Source organism: Chrysochloris asiatica, unplaced genomic scaffold (assembly GCF_000296735.1).
Source record: "Chrysochloris asiatica unplaced genomic scaffold, ChrAsi1.0 scaffold00100, whole genome shotgun sequence".
Taxonomy (NCBI): Eukaryota; Metazoa; Chordata; class Mammalia; order Afrosoricida; family Chrysochloridae; genus Chrysochloris; species Chrysochloris asiatica.
Window position 1 is genome coordinate 1,305,876 of NW_006408618.1, and position 13,631 is coordinate 1,319,506.

The following is a 13,631-nucleotide window of genomic DNA, read 5'->3' on the forward strand; positions in this document are numbered from 1 at the left end:
TTCAAGGGCATTTGTTCCAGACTGTGATGTAGACGAAGATGGACTGAAACTATGTCCAGGGACCAGGCTCAGGTAGACAGGGTGGTAGAGGAGCTGGATAATCTGGGTAATACAGGCTCCAGTGCTAATGACACTTACCTAGACTGATTCTGGAGTCCTGGTGTGTTATTTATGGACTTTACATAAATAACTGGACTATCTATAACCAGGGATTTCAGAGTAAAAGTTTCACTCTCCTGTGTCATTTTGAAACTGATTGCCCCATTTTGTTCGCCTTGTTAGAGTGGTAATTTAAATGAAGTCCAAAATCCCAGAACCATTGGTTGGTTTTATTTTAAACAAAGAATTCTTATCGCTTTAAAGCAAAAAATCTAAAGTTGAACCACTCCTAAACTCAAATCAATATCTATCAAAAGTATAAGATCGGTCATTTTTACATATTCTGGAGGAAAATGTGCCACTTCTGTTTGAGATTTATCTAGTGATGATGGTAGTTATTATATGCCAAGGAGTCAGTTCTAACTCATAGCCACCCTGTATATTTCCGAGGCTGTAAATCGTTATGGGAGCAGAAAGCCTCATTTTTTTCCTATGGAGCATCTGGTAGATTTGAACTGCTGACCTTGTGGAATATCATTGCTGATGTCAGATGGGTCTTAGCTGAAAGCAGAGAATCCCAGAAAGATGTTTACCTGTGACTTATTGACTATAAAGGCTTTTGAGTGTATGGATCATGACAAGCTATGAACAACATTTCAGAGAATGAGTATTCTGGAATAATCCACTGTGCTCATGAGGAACCTGTAATATAGACCAAGAGGCAGTTGACCCAACAGAATAAGGTAACACTGGATGGTTTAAAATTAGGAAAGGTGTTCACCAGTGTTGTAGCCTTTCACCATACTTACTCTATCTGTACACTGAGAAAATGCTTCGAGAAGCTGGATTACATGAAGAAAAGTATGGCATCAGGGTTTAAGGGAGACTCATTAATAACCTGAGATATACAGATGACTCCATCTAGCTTGCTGAAAGTGAAGAGGACTTAGAATACTTACTGACGAAGATCCAAGACCACAGCCTTCAGTATGGATGGCACCTCAAAATAAAGAAAACAAAAATCCTCACCACTGGACCAATATATAAATCAAGATAAATGGAGAAAAGACTGAAGTTGTCAAAGACTTCGTTTTACCTGAACCAACTATCAACACTCATGGAAGAAGCAGTAAAGAAATTAAATGGTGTATTGCATTAGGTAAATCTGCTACATGATTTTGTATAAAGTTTTCCAGAGCAAAGATGTCAGTTTGAGGACTAAAGTGTGCCTGATCCAAGCCATGCTATTTTTCAATAACTTCATATGCATGTGAAAGTTGGACAATGAATAAAGAAGACCATAGAAGAATTGATGTATTTGCATTATGGTGTTGAAGAAGAATATTAAAAGTCCCATGGACTGCCAGAAGAACAGACCAATCTGCGTGGGAAGACGTACAGCCAGAATGCTCCTTAGAAGCCAGGATGGTCAGGCTTTGTCTCTCACACTTCAGACATATTATCAAGAGAGTCCAGTTAATGGAGAAGGGCATCATGCTTGGTAAAGTAGAGGGTCAGCAAAAAAGAGGAAGACCCCCAGTGAGATGAATTGGCACTGTGGCAGCAGCAGTGGACTCAAACATAACAACAGTTGTAAGGTTGGTGCAGCACCCACCGGGCAGTGTTTCCTTGTATTGTGCATAAGATCACTATGAGTCTGAATTGACTTGACAGCACCTAACAAAAACAACACCCTCTAGTGTTGGTGATTTTGTGCTGTGGAGTAGTTCTGACTCATGGCAACCTCGTATAGGGTTCCTAAGGCTGTAAATCTTTATGGGAGCTGAAAGCCTCATCTTTCTCCCATGGAGTTGCTGGCAGATTCTAACTGTTGACCTTGCTGTTAACTGCCCAACTCGTAACCCACTACACTACCAGAGCTCCTTTTCTACCCTCTGTCCAGTGAATAATTTTCCCTTCGCTCCCTCCTCAATAACCATCATAGAATGTTTCTTTTAGCAAGAAAATATTTTCTTAACTTTTTACAAAATTTGTTGTTGTTGCTAAGTGCCGCTGAATCGGGACTGACTCGTAGCAACCCTATGTAGGGTTTCCGAGGAGCAGTTGGTGACTAAACCGTTGACCTTGTGTTTAGTCATCCAGTGCTTATCCTACAGTGCCATATCAGAACTTCTTCTGATAAAATATTTGTCCTTTTATGATTGACTGATTTCACTCAGCATAATAGCTTCCAGGATCATCCATGGTATGAAGTGTGTTGAAAATTCGTCATTATTCTTCAACATTGTGTAGTATTTCATTGTATGTATGTACCAAAGTTTGTTTAGCCATTCTTCTGTTGATGGATACTTAGGCTGTCTCCATTCTTTTTACAACTGTGAATAGTGCTACAAAGACCATGGGTGTGCATATATCTATTTGTCTCATGGCTCTTATTTCTTTGGGATATTTAACAAGTAGAGGGATTGCTGGGTCATGTGGTATTTCCCATTCAATTTGTGAAGCTCAGTTTAGGGTTGGTTTGGCTCATGTTGGCTGATGTCTATCATTAATCAGATGGTATAGGAATTGGCATTGGCTCTTGGCCAGTGGGTAAAGCTGAGGAGAAAACACACACAGGAAAACAAAAATAGAACAAGCAAAGAGTAAAAATAGATTATAATAAAGGAGAAACAAGAAACAAAAATGTACAGCATCAAGAAAAAGAGAATATAATAACTAAAAAGAAAAAAGATGGATGGGAAAATGGGACAGTATAAAAGAAAAGAAAACACACACACACACAAGAAAAAAAAAAGGGAAGAGGAAAAGATAAAGAGACTAGAGAGTACTAGAGAAAAATTACAAGAAAAAAAGGAGAAATGGGTGGAAATGAGAAACAGAAGAAGATAAAAACAAAATCAGAGATTAAAAAAGGAAAACAATCAAGGGAAGGGAAAGAGAGAAAGAAGGAGAAGAAAGAATAAACAAACAAATACAATGAAACAGTGAAAGGAAAAACAAATAAAATCAGTGCAGTTGTTGGTCCCAAAGAGGAGAAAACTCTGGGGGGCTCCTGCCAACCAAAGAACTCATGTGATGGGTGGACGGATGGATGTGACAGCCAAGTTCCAGTCCTAATGGAATTCCCATAGACCTAGTATTGTCTGTATTTGTGGCACCCAATCCAAGCAAGATGGATTGTCTAAGTGGCAGCTTCAATGGACTCAAGCATGGCAACAATTGTGAGGTTGGCCCAGGACCAGGCAGTGTTTCGTTCTGTTACGCACAGGGTTGCTATGAGTTGATACCGACTCGATGGCACCTAACAACAACAATCCAGATACAGTTCATGGAGGCCCTTCAGGTTGCTAGTTTCAGTGTCTATCAGAACCAGAGGGCAGCTGGGGACAGGGTAGCTGGTTATGAAGGTTCTGCTAGCCTAATTCTGGCCTGGAGACTCTATGAGTTCTGTAGCTCTGGAGAAGAGTCTGCCTGAATCCAGGTGCCAAGAGGGTTCACGGTGAATCAGGTGCCCACCTCACACCTCTAAACTCCAGGAGAGCAGGGTCTCTATCATCCAGGAGAATGTGGGAAACAAGAAGGAATTATACCCTTTCTGTTGCCTATGTGCCATTGGACTATCTGTCTCTAAAAAGTTGCTCCTAAAAGTTCAAGATGACTGTTCTATGTCTAGCTGGCATTGCGTTCACCAGTCTTCTCCTTTGGCCACCCCTCCTCAGCTTCTCCTCCCAGTAGGTATTTAATTCACTTCCCTAACCTTTCCTCTGAAATTCAGGGTTCCAGGATTGTCCCCTGTGTCTGTTTTATTGGTCTCCTGTATTTGTCGTAGCGTGTCTGTGTAAGCATGTCTGGCTAGCCTGTCATCTTACGGGAAGCCCCATATTATTTCTTACTGTGTTGTTGTTGTGAAGTGCCATCAAGTTGGTTCCAACTCATAGTGATCCTGTATAGTTTCCAAGGAGCGGCTGGTGAGTTTGAACCAGTGACTTTTCTGTTCAAATAACCTTGCAGTTCAGTACTTATTCTTGAAAAATCTTTATTAAAATTGAAAAATAAAGTGAGTGTAGAGCCTTAGATAGATCATCAATGTTAATAGATTTGTCAGTTGGGGGGGGGGCAGGAAAGCAATTTAAACAAATATAAAAATAATTTGTTCTCTTATACAGTGGTTCCAACCAAAATATCCTCTCAATTTTGCTCTTGAAGGACAGATTAATGATCTGGAAAGGTTGCTATTTTGTTTTTTTTTCTGGAAATTTTACTTAATACCTCCAGACCTTGCATGCTCTGATAGTGGACTAAAACCTTTTTTTTAAATGAAAGTTTCCTGAAATCTACAAAAATGTCCCAAGTAAAAACAGCTTTTCCTCATAAGTAGTAATCCCAGTCATCCCAGAGTGCTATAAATGACCTACCTGATCACCAGTTTAACAGGTGCTGGATTCAAGAGGCCCTTTGCGTTTTCAAATAAATAAAGACACAGACTGTTCCACAAAGCCCTAGCCAATTAACCAACGTGTGTTCTTGTTCCCTTCAATCAGGATGATGGGTCTTCACCCACCAAGAACCGAGACTGTACACAGACGTTCCCGTGATGACATTCTGACAGGTGTGGCTTCTTTTGAAGTACTTTCAGTATGACACTGACTAGCACAGGGTGGGAGAATGAAAATGTAATCCCTGAAATAATTTCTAAATTTTCTGAACAAATTGCTATTCCTTATCCCTTTCTTTTGTGCATGTAGCTTTTTGTCCTGCTTTGACTGGATTTCAGCCTTCCACTCTCTCCAGCCCCCCCCCCCCCCCCCCCCGTCCCCTCTTCAGTATATCGTTGTTGTTGTTAAGTGCCGTAGAGTCAGTTCTAATTTATAGCGACACTGTACAGGGTTTCCGAGGCTGTAAATCTTTACGGGAACAGAAAGCCTCATCTTTCTCCCGCAGAACAGCTGGTAGTTTCGAACTGCTGACCTTGCAGTTCGCAGCCCGATTCGTAACCGCTATGCTACCAGAGCACCTTCTGTATACTTGTCCTTTTTATCTATGTCATGACTCTGCCTCATTCCTTCTAAAGAGCCCCATTTACTTGCTGAGGAATGTCCATGGGTATGGGGTACAAACTAGATAACAGTCCCTCCATAGGCAGTTCTGCTGGTACCAATTAAGGTGGGAAGGGAGCAGCATCCTCATATGCCTGGAATTGTCTCTACAGGGCCCTGAACCTTTCACCCCTGCTATTGTTGTTAAGTGCCATTGAGTCGGTTCTAACTCACAGCTATCCTGGAGAGGGTTTCCAAAGAGCAGCTGATGCGGTTGAACTGCCAACTTTGTGGTTCGAAGTCCAGTGCTGATCCTACAGTGCCACAGGTTCCCTAAAATCCCTGCCTTCTTCCAGCAGCTGACCATTGCTATTCTTTTGTTTGTTTATTGTGAATTGAGTGAAGGCTTACTGACAAGACCATAGGTTTAACATTCAACAAACCATGAGTTTTGTTTTATCTCAATGATTGCAATCCCCTACATGCAATAACAGTTGTCTCACTTCCTCCTTGTGGTTACCCATGTACAAATAACCTCTTCCAAACTCATATATAGATCTATGAGATAAATATGTATAGTTATTCTGAGGTTGTGAATTTACTTCTATCCCCTTTGGCCCTCGCTTACCTCCCTGTGTCTTCACCTATTTTCATCATTCTTCTGCCACCTCTCTCTTCTTGTACATTGCCCTCTCCATTACCTGAGTTAACGTGTGCGTACCCTCTAGCCAGTGAATTACTCTCCCTTCCCTCTCACCCCTGGTAACCATCTAAGGATGTTTCTTTTTGTACGAAAACCTTTTCTTGAGTTTTCACAACAGACCACTGCTTTCTTATCTTTGTTTACTATTAATAGAAAAGGTGTAGAATCTGTCTCCAGCTTCAGCATTGGTCTAATCTCCTTCTCTAGAGAAGCTAACTTGTGAATTTGAGAGAGGGCCATTTTTGAAGTGATATAATTTGCGGATTTAGTGCAGCATAGCCGTCACCTTAAATGACTTTGTCCATCTTCTCATTTGCTCCCATAGTAACTGAAACCATCTAAGACTTTCTTTCGTTTGATACACACAATAAGGAAATTAAGATAGGAAACTGTAACCTCTATCTTGTGAGGTTGCAGAGGAGCAAGAGCCAGAACTGAGTTTAGAAGGCATCTAGAAAGGAAATTTGAGGACAGAGGGGGATGTCTTGGGGTTGGGGATACCAAAAGGAGAAGGACCAGATTCTCAGATAAGAACAGATGCTTGGAGATACCGCTCTACTGGAGTAAAAGGCTGTCCATCCCAATAAATCAATTCTTATGTATCCATAAACATTCTCATTTGGACAAATAGACAGAAGAGCCTATGAACTAAGAACCTTCACCCAAAGAAAGATTCCCTCTCTGCTGTTCTCTGGTCTGTGACCTCCTCATTCTCTTGAAGCTAAGAAAACATAAGGTGACAACTGTGTACAGTTGGTTTCAGGGATCTCTGTCCCAGCCACACATTCTTTCAGTTTCCCTTGGATCTGGACTCTTTCAGGCCTGCCATCACAAAGGGATGAAGCAGCCCTTCTCCCCTCCCACATACTTGTGTGTGTGCACATGCGTGCGCACACACACACACACAATTAGATGCCCTTCTCTCAACAATAATTGTTATTTTCTGACCCTGGAGGACAGGGTAACCAGATGCCTTTCATCTGTTTATTAGCCCTGGCAGTGTACATCAATTAGCAATAAAAGAACTAGTCTTGATCAGTACCAGATCTATGGTCAACTGCAATGTGACCTTCCTTTCTGAGTTAAACTTTGGTCTTATGTTCTCTGAGATCATGGGAAAAGCACTAGTCTAGAAGCAAAGAAACCTGGAATCAGATCGTCACCTTGCTGTATGTTGTTGTTGTAGTTGTTAAGTGCCCACAAGTTGGATCCAACTCATAGCGACCCAGTATAGAGTTTCCAAGGAGCGACTGGTGAGTTTGAACCCCTGACCCTGTGGTTCAAACCGACCTTGCGGTCCTACACTTTTCCTACAGCGCCACACCAGAGTCCTTTCTGTATTGTTGTTGTTTGTTGTTAAGTGCCATTGAGTTGGTTCCAATTCATAGCTACCCTGTATAGGGTTTCTGAGGAGAGGCTGGTGAGTTTGAACCACTGACCTTGCGATTCAAATGACCTTGGGGTCCAGTACTTATCCTATAGCATCTTGCTGTCTAGATTTAACCAAGTTGTTCAAACTCTCTGGGCTTTCTTTCCCATGTGTAAAATCAGAGAACGGTTTTGCCCCACTGAGAGCTGGACAATCAGCACAAGCAGCCTTTACCTTTGGCTAACCCAGAAAAGCCGCTGACACTGCTCCAGCCTCACTGGTTTATATATCTAGACATGTTCAGACTGCAGCACTTGCTGCTTATTGCTGAAGCCGTCACCCACCTGGACTGTGTTCCCTGTGGACATGCTACAAATACCACACGGCTGACTCATCCCAGCCAACATTACTGCCAGTGGCTCTCTAGCTCCTTTTGTTGGTCAGAACAGTGGAATTTTTTTTTTTTTTTCTTTCTGGCTTTGGCTAAACCTTATACATTACTAACACTTCTTAATGAGAACCAAGGGAATGAAAAGAGCCTTTCTCCACAAGTGATGGGGACTCCTTCTGGTTTCATTTGTATTTGCCTTGAGTCAAGCATCGCATGACATTTAGTCTTGATGAATATTGCTTCAGTTGCTAACCACCTGTCTTGTGCTTAACCTGTGACCTGGTACATAGAGTACTGAGTTCTGGTCCTCAGTCCATCAGTGCCCGTGACCCTGGACCTCTCTTTCCTCTTCATGACAGGGATGAGACTGGATTCTGGGTTTGTATGTTTCTGTAACATCTCTAAAATCTCAATGAACCAAACTGAGGAATTTGTTCCAAAGAATTCAGAACTTCAATTCCATTAATTAATCAAAGACTCCCAATGGAAAGGTATTAATTCATGTACTGATTTACTCTCCTTCAAAGGATGTGTCTTCCTAAAACATTGAATAGTAACCAACTTCTTGTAAATAATATCATCTTTGAAAAAGAGGTCAGGATGGTAAGAATTTTAAAGACTCCTAGAATAAGTTATTTCATAAGCCAAAGTTTCCTTTTGAAATGCAGCTACTTTTTCCCTATTTTGTAAGATTATGTTTGGCTTTATTGATTTTTTTTTTTTTAAGGGCAGAACTATCTGTGTGGTCCCTGAAAAGTCTCCTGAGAATTGAATCCTCTTTTCCCTTGGACTCACATTTCAATTCCAGACACGTTTTATTTTCATTTCAGTTTAATTGGCAATAGCTCCTAATTCTTGAGTTTTATGTCTCTAGGTGCCCCTTCCTGGTCTCTTGGATGAGATTTGTTATACTTCAACTGTTGTGAGGGATAAGGTGGTTCTGTTCAAAGGAGTCTTCTGAGAATTTGGAATCTGTTTCATAAGATTACCAAAAAGAAAAAAAAAAAAAAAAGTCTTGGTGTCCTTGAGTTATTTTGAGTTTCCTTGAGGATAGAACTTAACAGTCCTTTTCTTGCATTGCCCTCCAGAGAACATTCACTACAGACTGCCCATTATGGGTCCCAGGACAGCTGTCTTCCATGACCTGCTCTCAGATGCATACAAAACTCTGCAGGAGAGGCAGCTCTCTTCATTAACCAGAAAGGAGCCCATCGGCAAGACCAAGAGGCGGTGAGTGGTCTAAATTCATCTCCTCCAGACTACCAGAGAGGAAACACACTCGTCAAGCCAGTCTCTGACACTTGGGCTTTCTCCTCATACATCCCAATAACATGACTCAATTTTGTGTTCCTAAGAATTGTTGGTAGTCTAGCTCTTGCTACTACTTTCTTCTTCCCACTTCTCCCAAAGACAAAATGTCTTAATTTACATGATTACAAAAATATATTGATTAAAATAGAGCCATGTAAATACGTGTATCTCCTCTGATTTTGTCAGAGTTTTTCATCTGTGTTATAATCGACAATATTCTTCTGTTTTGAAGACATGAACTTTCTGTGAAAGTTATTTCAGCAATTCCTTCAAGACAGGGGACTAGAGATGACCCCAGGGGGTGGGGTCCCTAGGAAAGAAGAAGAGAAATGGAGGTCACCCTTCTGCTCTTATCTCTATCTCTTTAATGCTGGCAAATGACAGGATGCTATGATGCAAAACTGGAGAGTGGCAAATGATTAATTGTTGCAACCCTGAGGAGGCCAGGAAGCCAGTGCCTTGCTCTGCCCTCCCCAGTCACTTCCTTTACTGCTTTGTATATATCAAATAGTCAGCTAATCTTTGCTCATTCAAATCTGTGCCAAGTTCTTGCGTTTTGTACCTTGTTGATTTGGTTTGAGAATGTGAGCCTCCACATCTTCCTAATCCATGTGTCACCAGTATGAGGGAGGCAAAGGAAAACTCTAGACTCATAAATATTATATGTACGGGCACATATGCCCTGTACCTAGCTTCAGGAAGGCTCATATAAAAAGGATCCCTTCCATGCCTTAAAAGGCTATGGCCTTGTGAAATCTCAGGATTGTGACTGAATGGTATAATAACAAAAGATGAGGGTCTGTATCAGTAATTCTTAAACTTTTTAGTTGTAGGAATCTTTTACACACTTAAGCATTGAGAAACCTAAAGAACTTTTTAAAATGTGTCTCATAGCTGTTAATATTTATCATATTATAAATAAAAATTGAGACATTTTCAAAACACAAGAATATACCAGCATACCTTCCATTAGCTGCCAGAGTGATGGCATTATCACATGTCATGTAACCTGTAGAAAGCTCCACTGTACTCTTGTGAAAGAAAAAGAGTTAAAAAAAATAAAACAAACAAACAAAAAAACACCTTAGGATTACTGTGAAAATGATTTTGACCACACAGATCCTTCAGAAGGGTTCCAGAGACTCCCCAGACCATTTTGAATACTTCTGGCCACGTAATATATACTTTTGTCTCCATCCATTCTGGAAAAGGGATACCCACTTGAGTAACCAGATTCTCTTGACAGAGGATTTAGAGAGAAGAGAAAAGCAGGGTGTTTCAAAGTTAATACTGACTTGTTGTAATATCCTTTATCATCTCTTGTGCATAGGGTCACTATGAGTCAGTGCTTACTCAATGGCAGCTAACACGACAACAAGAACATACTGAATAAATTTTGTGAAAGAATACAACACATGTTTTCTCAAACCAAAGTAACCAAGCTATGAAACACAAGTACTTGGCCTGGGTGGATTTGACTGAGCAAAAATTAGCTGACTATTTGATATATACAAGGCAGTAAAGGAAGTGATTGGGGTGGGCAGAGCAAGGCACACTTCCTGTCTTTAAGCCATTCAGTGTCCCCTTTTTCTGTTAGAACAACTGCTGCTTAGTCTATGTATACTACCAGTAGTACGTGTTTAAAAGAAATAATCTTATCCATGGAAACATTCACTTCTACTTGTAACATGGGAGTCAGATGGTTGACTGTCATCCCTTGTGAGTTGAATCCTTAGAGGTAATAATAAATTGGGCTTGGTAGTTATGATTTTATCTATAGTATGTTTCTAGACTTCATCACCAAACCTTGTCTCAATAGCTCAGGGCAATTTCTTCATTGTGAAAATCTAATCATAATGATATATGTAGTTGAGATTAATTTTACCAAATGGATGATCTGGAGTTATTTTTGTTTCAAGGCTAACTTCTGCTCTTCTTTAAGGAAAAAAAAAAAAAAAGCCACCTCATATTATAGTAAAAATCAACATGCATGAATGAGTCAGTCTTACTCCTACACTTTCATCTTCCTTCACCCCAATAAGGAACTTAAAAAGTAATGCAGAGAAATGCTGTATTCAAGGAGGAGTCATGCTCTGGCTTTTAAGATATACACTTAGGATATTTAAATCAAGATCATTGTCACATTCAGTTGGCAACTTAACCTTGGGAAACTGTGGGTCTCCATGACCTGGTGCTTGGTTCAGAGTTACTCATTATTTCCCTTGTGTCTGTCAGTTGGGTATAACAAGACAGGCAGAACTGCTTTGTCTCCTCTGAAGGAGCTCTGGTAGTGTAGTAGTTATGAATGGGGCTGCTAACCTCAGGGTCAGCAGTTTGAAACTACCAGCTATTCCACAGGAGAAAGATGAGGCTTTCTGCTCCTGTAAAGATCTACAGCCTCGGACCCTATGCAGGGTCACTGTGAGGCAGAACCCACTCCACGGCACATAACCACCACCACCAAGGAAAGCCCTATCTAGGATGTTCCTATTTGGGTACAGTTACTCAAGTCAGGGGATATCTTAGGGCTGAGAAATGTAGATTTCCAAGTTAAAGGGGGGCGGGGGGGGGTGCACAGGCCTTGTTTCTATTAATCATTCGTAGAAATTTTATTCTCTATCAACTAAATCCTTAAGAATGTGTTTCAACCATGTCCCCCTCAAGCCCATCCTAATTTATCACTGTATTCACTCCAGTCTCGGTTTCTCTAGAAAAATGTACAACTAATGAGGACAAGAACAATATTGCATGCAGACACCATGTCTCCACAAGCGCTACTGAGATACATACTTGAGAGATATTCAGAATGGTTGCTAGATTTGTCAGGCAGTATGAGGAAATCAATGTACTAAATTCCCTGAATTGGGGCTGTGAAGACACAGAATGTATAGGTGTTCGAATCCTGCCTTTGAGGAATTCACAATTTCAGTCTGAGAAATAATGTACATACATACACACAAACGTACCTGCATGCACACGCACACTGGCACAGGTAAATGAAGAGCACGCGAACAGGACCATAAGTGGGAAAGCATTCACTACTACAAACTGAGCATCCTGTGATGACAGCAATAACACACAAACGTACATGTGTGCACATGCACATTGGCACAGGTAAATGAAGAGCACACAAACAGGACAATACGTGAAAAAGCATTCACTACTACAAACTGAACATCCTATGATGACAGCAATAACACACAAACGTACATGTGTGCACATGCACATTGGCACAGGTAAATGAAGAGCACACAAACAGGACAATACGTGAAAAAGCATTCACTACTACAAACTGAACATCCTATGATGACAGCAATAACGCTCTCTGTAATACCAACTGCCCACAGTACCGGACAGGAAAACAAATGCAATTGTGTGACCCTGTCACAAAAGTTGATCGGGGAGAAATAGTCACATCAGCCTACACCGGATGTTATCTTTTGTTCTTTGCAAAGTCTTTGGCAACATGTGTAACTGTCTGGACAGTCAACTGCAGAATAGCAAAACTGGGCACTGGCAGATGTTTTATTTTTTGAGGAAAACTTCAAAACTAGTTCCTATAACTTAGTCTCATGGAGCAGAAATCATCCTGAGTGCTGTTACATCGCCAGAAAAGACAAGAAACCCTGACTTCCTATATTCTCACGTTGAGAAAACTTCATAAAGAGTAAGAGGGGCATAAAATATCTCAAAAGAGACAGTGTAACATCATGTGACATTGAGGAGTGAGATGGGGTGACTAGGGAGATAAAAAGTGTAGGAGGAAAGTCACTTTCACATAATACTTTATTTACTCTTTGAGTTTTGAATCATGCCATTGTTTCACTGATTCAAAAACAAAACAAAATGAAACAAACAAATGAACAAAAAAACTTTCTTAAATTTGCCAAGAGCTATCTAACTTTGGAGTTGGAAACCCAATCGACATTGTATAAATGATTTCTTTTAGAAATATCAGCACGAAGCCGGTCCTTATGAGTTGGAGGTTAAAGATATCCCACATGTCCAACTTTTCCAATATGTTATTTCACTCCATAGTCCTTGATATCAACACCACTTCCCCGCTCCCACAAGTCCCAGCAACATGCTGCAACATCTCACAAATCTCACCATTGTCAAAGGAAATGGCTCATGCATTTGTGGAGACTAGCAAGTCCCAAATCCATAATTCAGAGATCAGTCTGGAGGAATCCTCTCACCCAAGTAGTCTCAGGAAGTGAGGAACCCGTATTGACAGATTAGAAGGCAGGCTGTTGATGCACGAGCCTATGGCAGCTGGGAATCATGTCAGGTGAAAGTCCCATGGACTAGAGGTCAGACATACTAAGCCAAACACAAGATCCTGGACAAGTAAATTGACTTTTTTCCAAAGCAGTCCTAGAAATCAGAGTCAGACCATGCCTCCAAGGGAAACTAAGGATGGTGACTTGAGTCGTACCCTCTAGTAAGGTGGGGGCATCCTTAATCCTTAGTTTCACTGCAATCCTTACTCCATAGCCCAACCTTAGCCTTGCTGTTGTTGTTGAGTGGCCTTGGATTGGTTCTGACTCATATCAACTCTGTATAGGGTTTTCTGAGAAATAGCCTGTGAGTTTTAACTATTGACCTGTGGTTAGCAGTCCCAAGCTTATTGTACAGTACCAAACCAGTACTACACTTTAACCCTTAATCCGTAGCAACTCTCTGGTAGCACAGTGGTTACGAATTGGGCTGCTAACTTTAACGTCGGCAGTTCGAAAACTACCAGCTAGCTGTTCC

At 41.0% G+C, this 13,631-nt stretch overlaps 1 protein-coding gene across 1 annotated transcript in view; it reads left to right on the top strand.

Annotated features, from left to right (window-relative positions):
- LOC102816891 (chromosome unknown open reading frame, human C1orf105) overlaps positions 1 to 8,796 on the top strand; it is a 38,566-nt gene extending 29,770 nt beyond the window's left edge. The window contains exons 6-7 of the mRNA XM_006867095.1: positions 4,605 to 4,672; positions 8,651 to 8,796. Of these exons, the coding sequence (XP_006867157.1) occupies positions 4,605 to 4,672; positions 8,651 to 8,796 (214 nt within the window). The remainder of the gene's footprint in view (positions 1 to 4,604; positions 4,673 to 8,650) is intronic.
- The last annotated feature ends 4,835 nt before the right edge of the window (positions 8,797 to 13,631 follow it).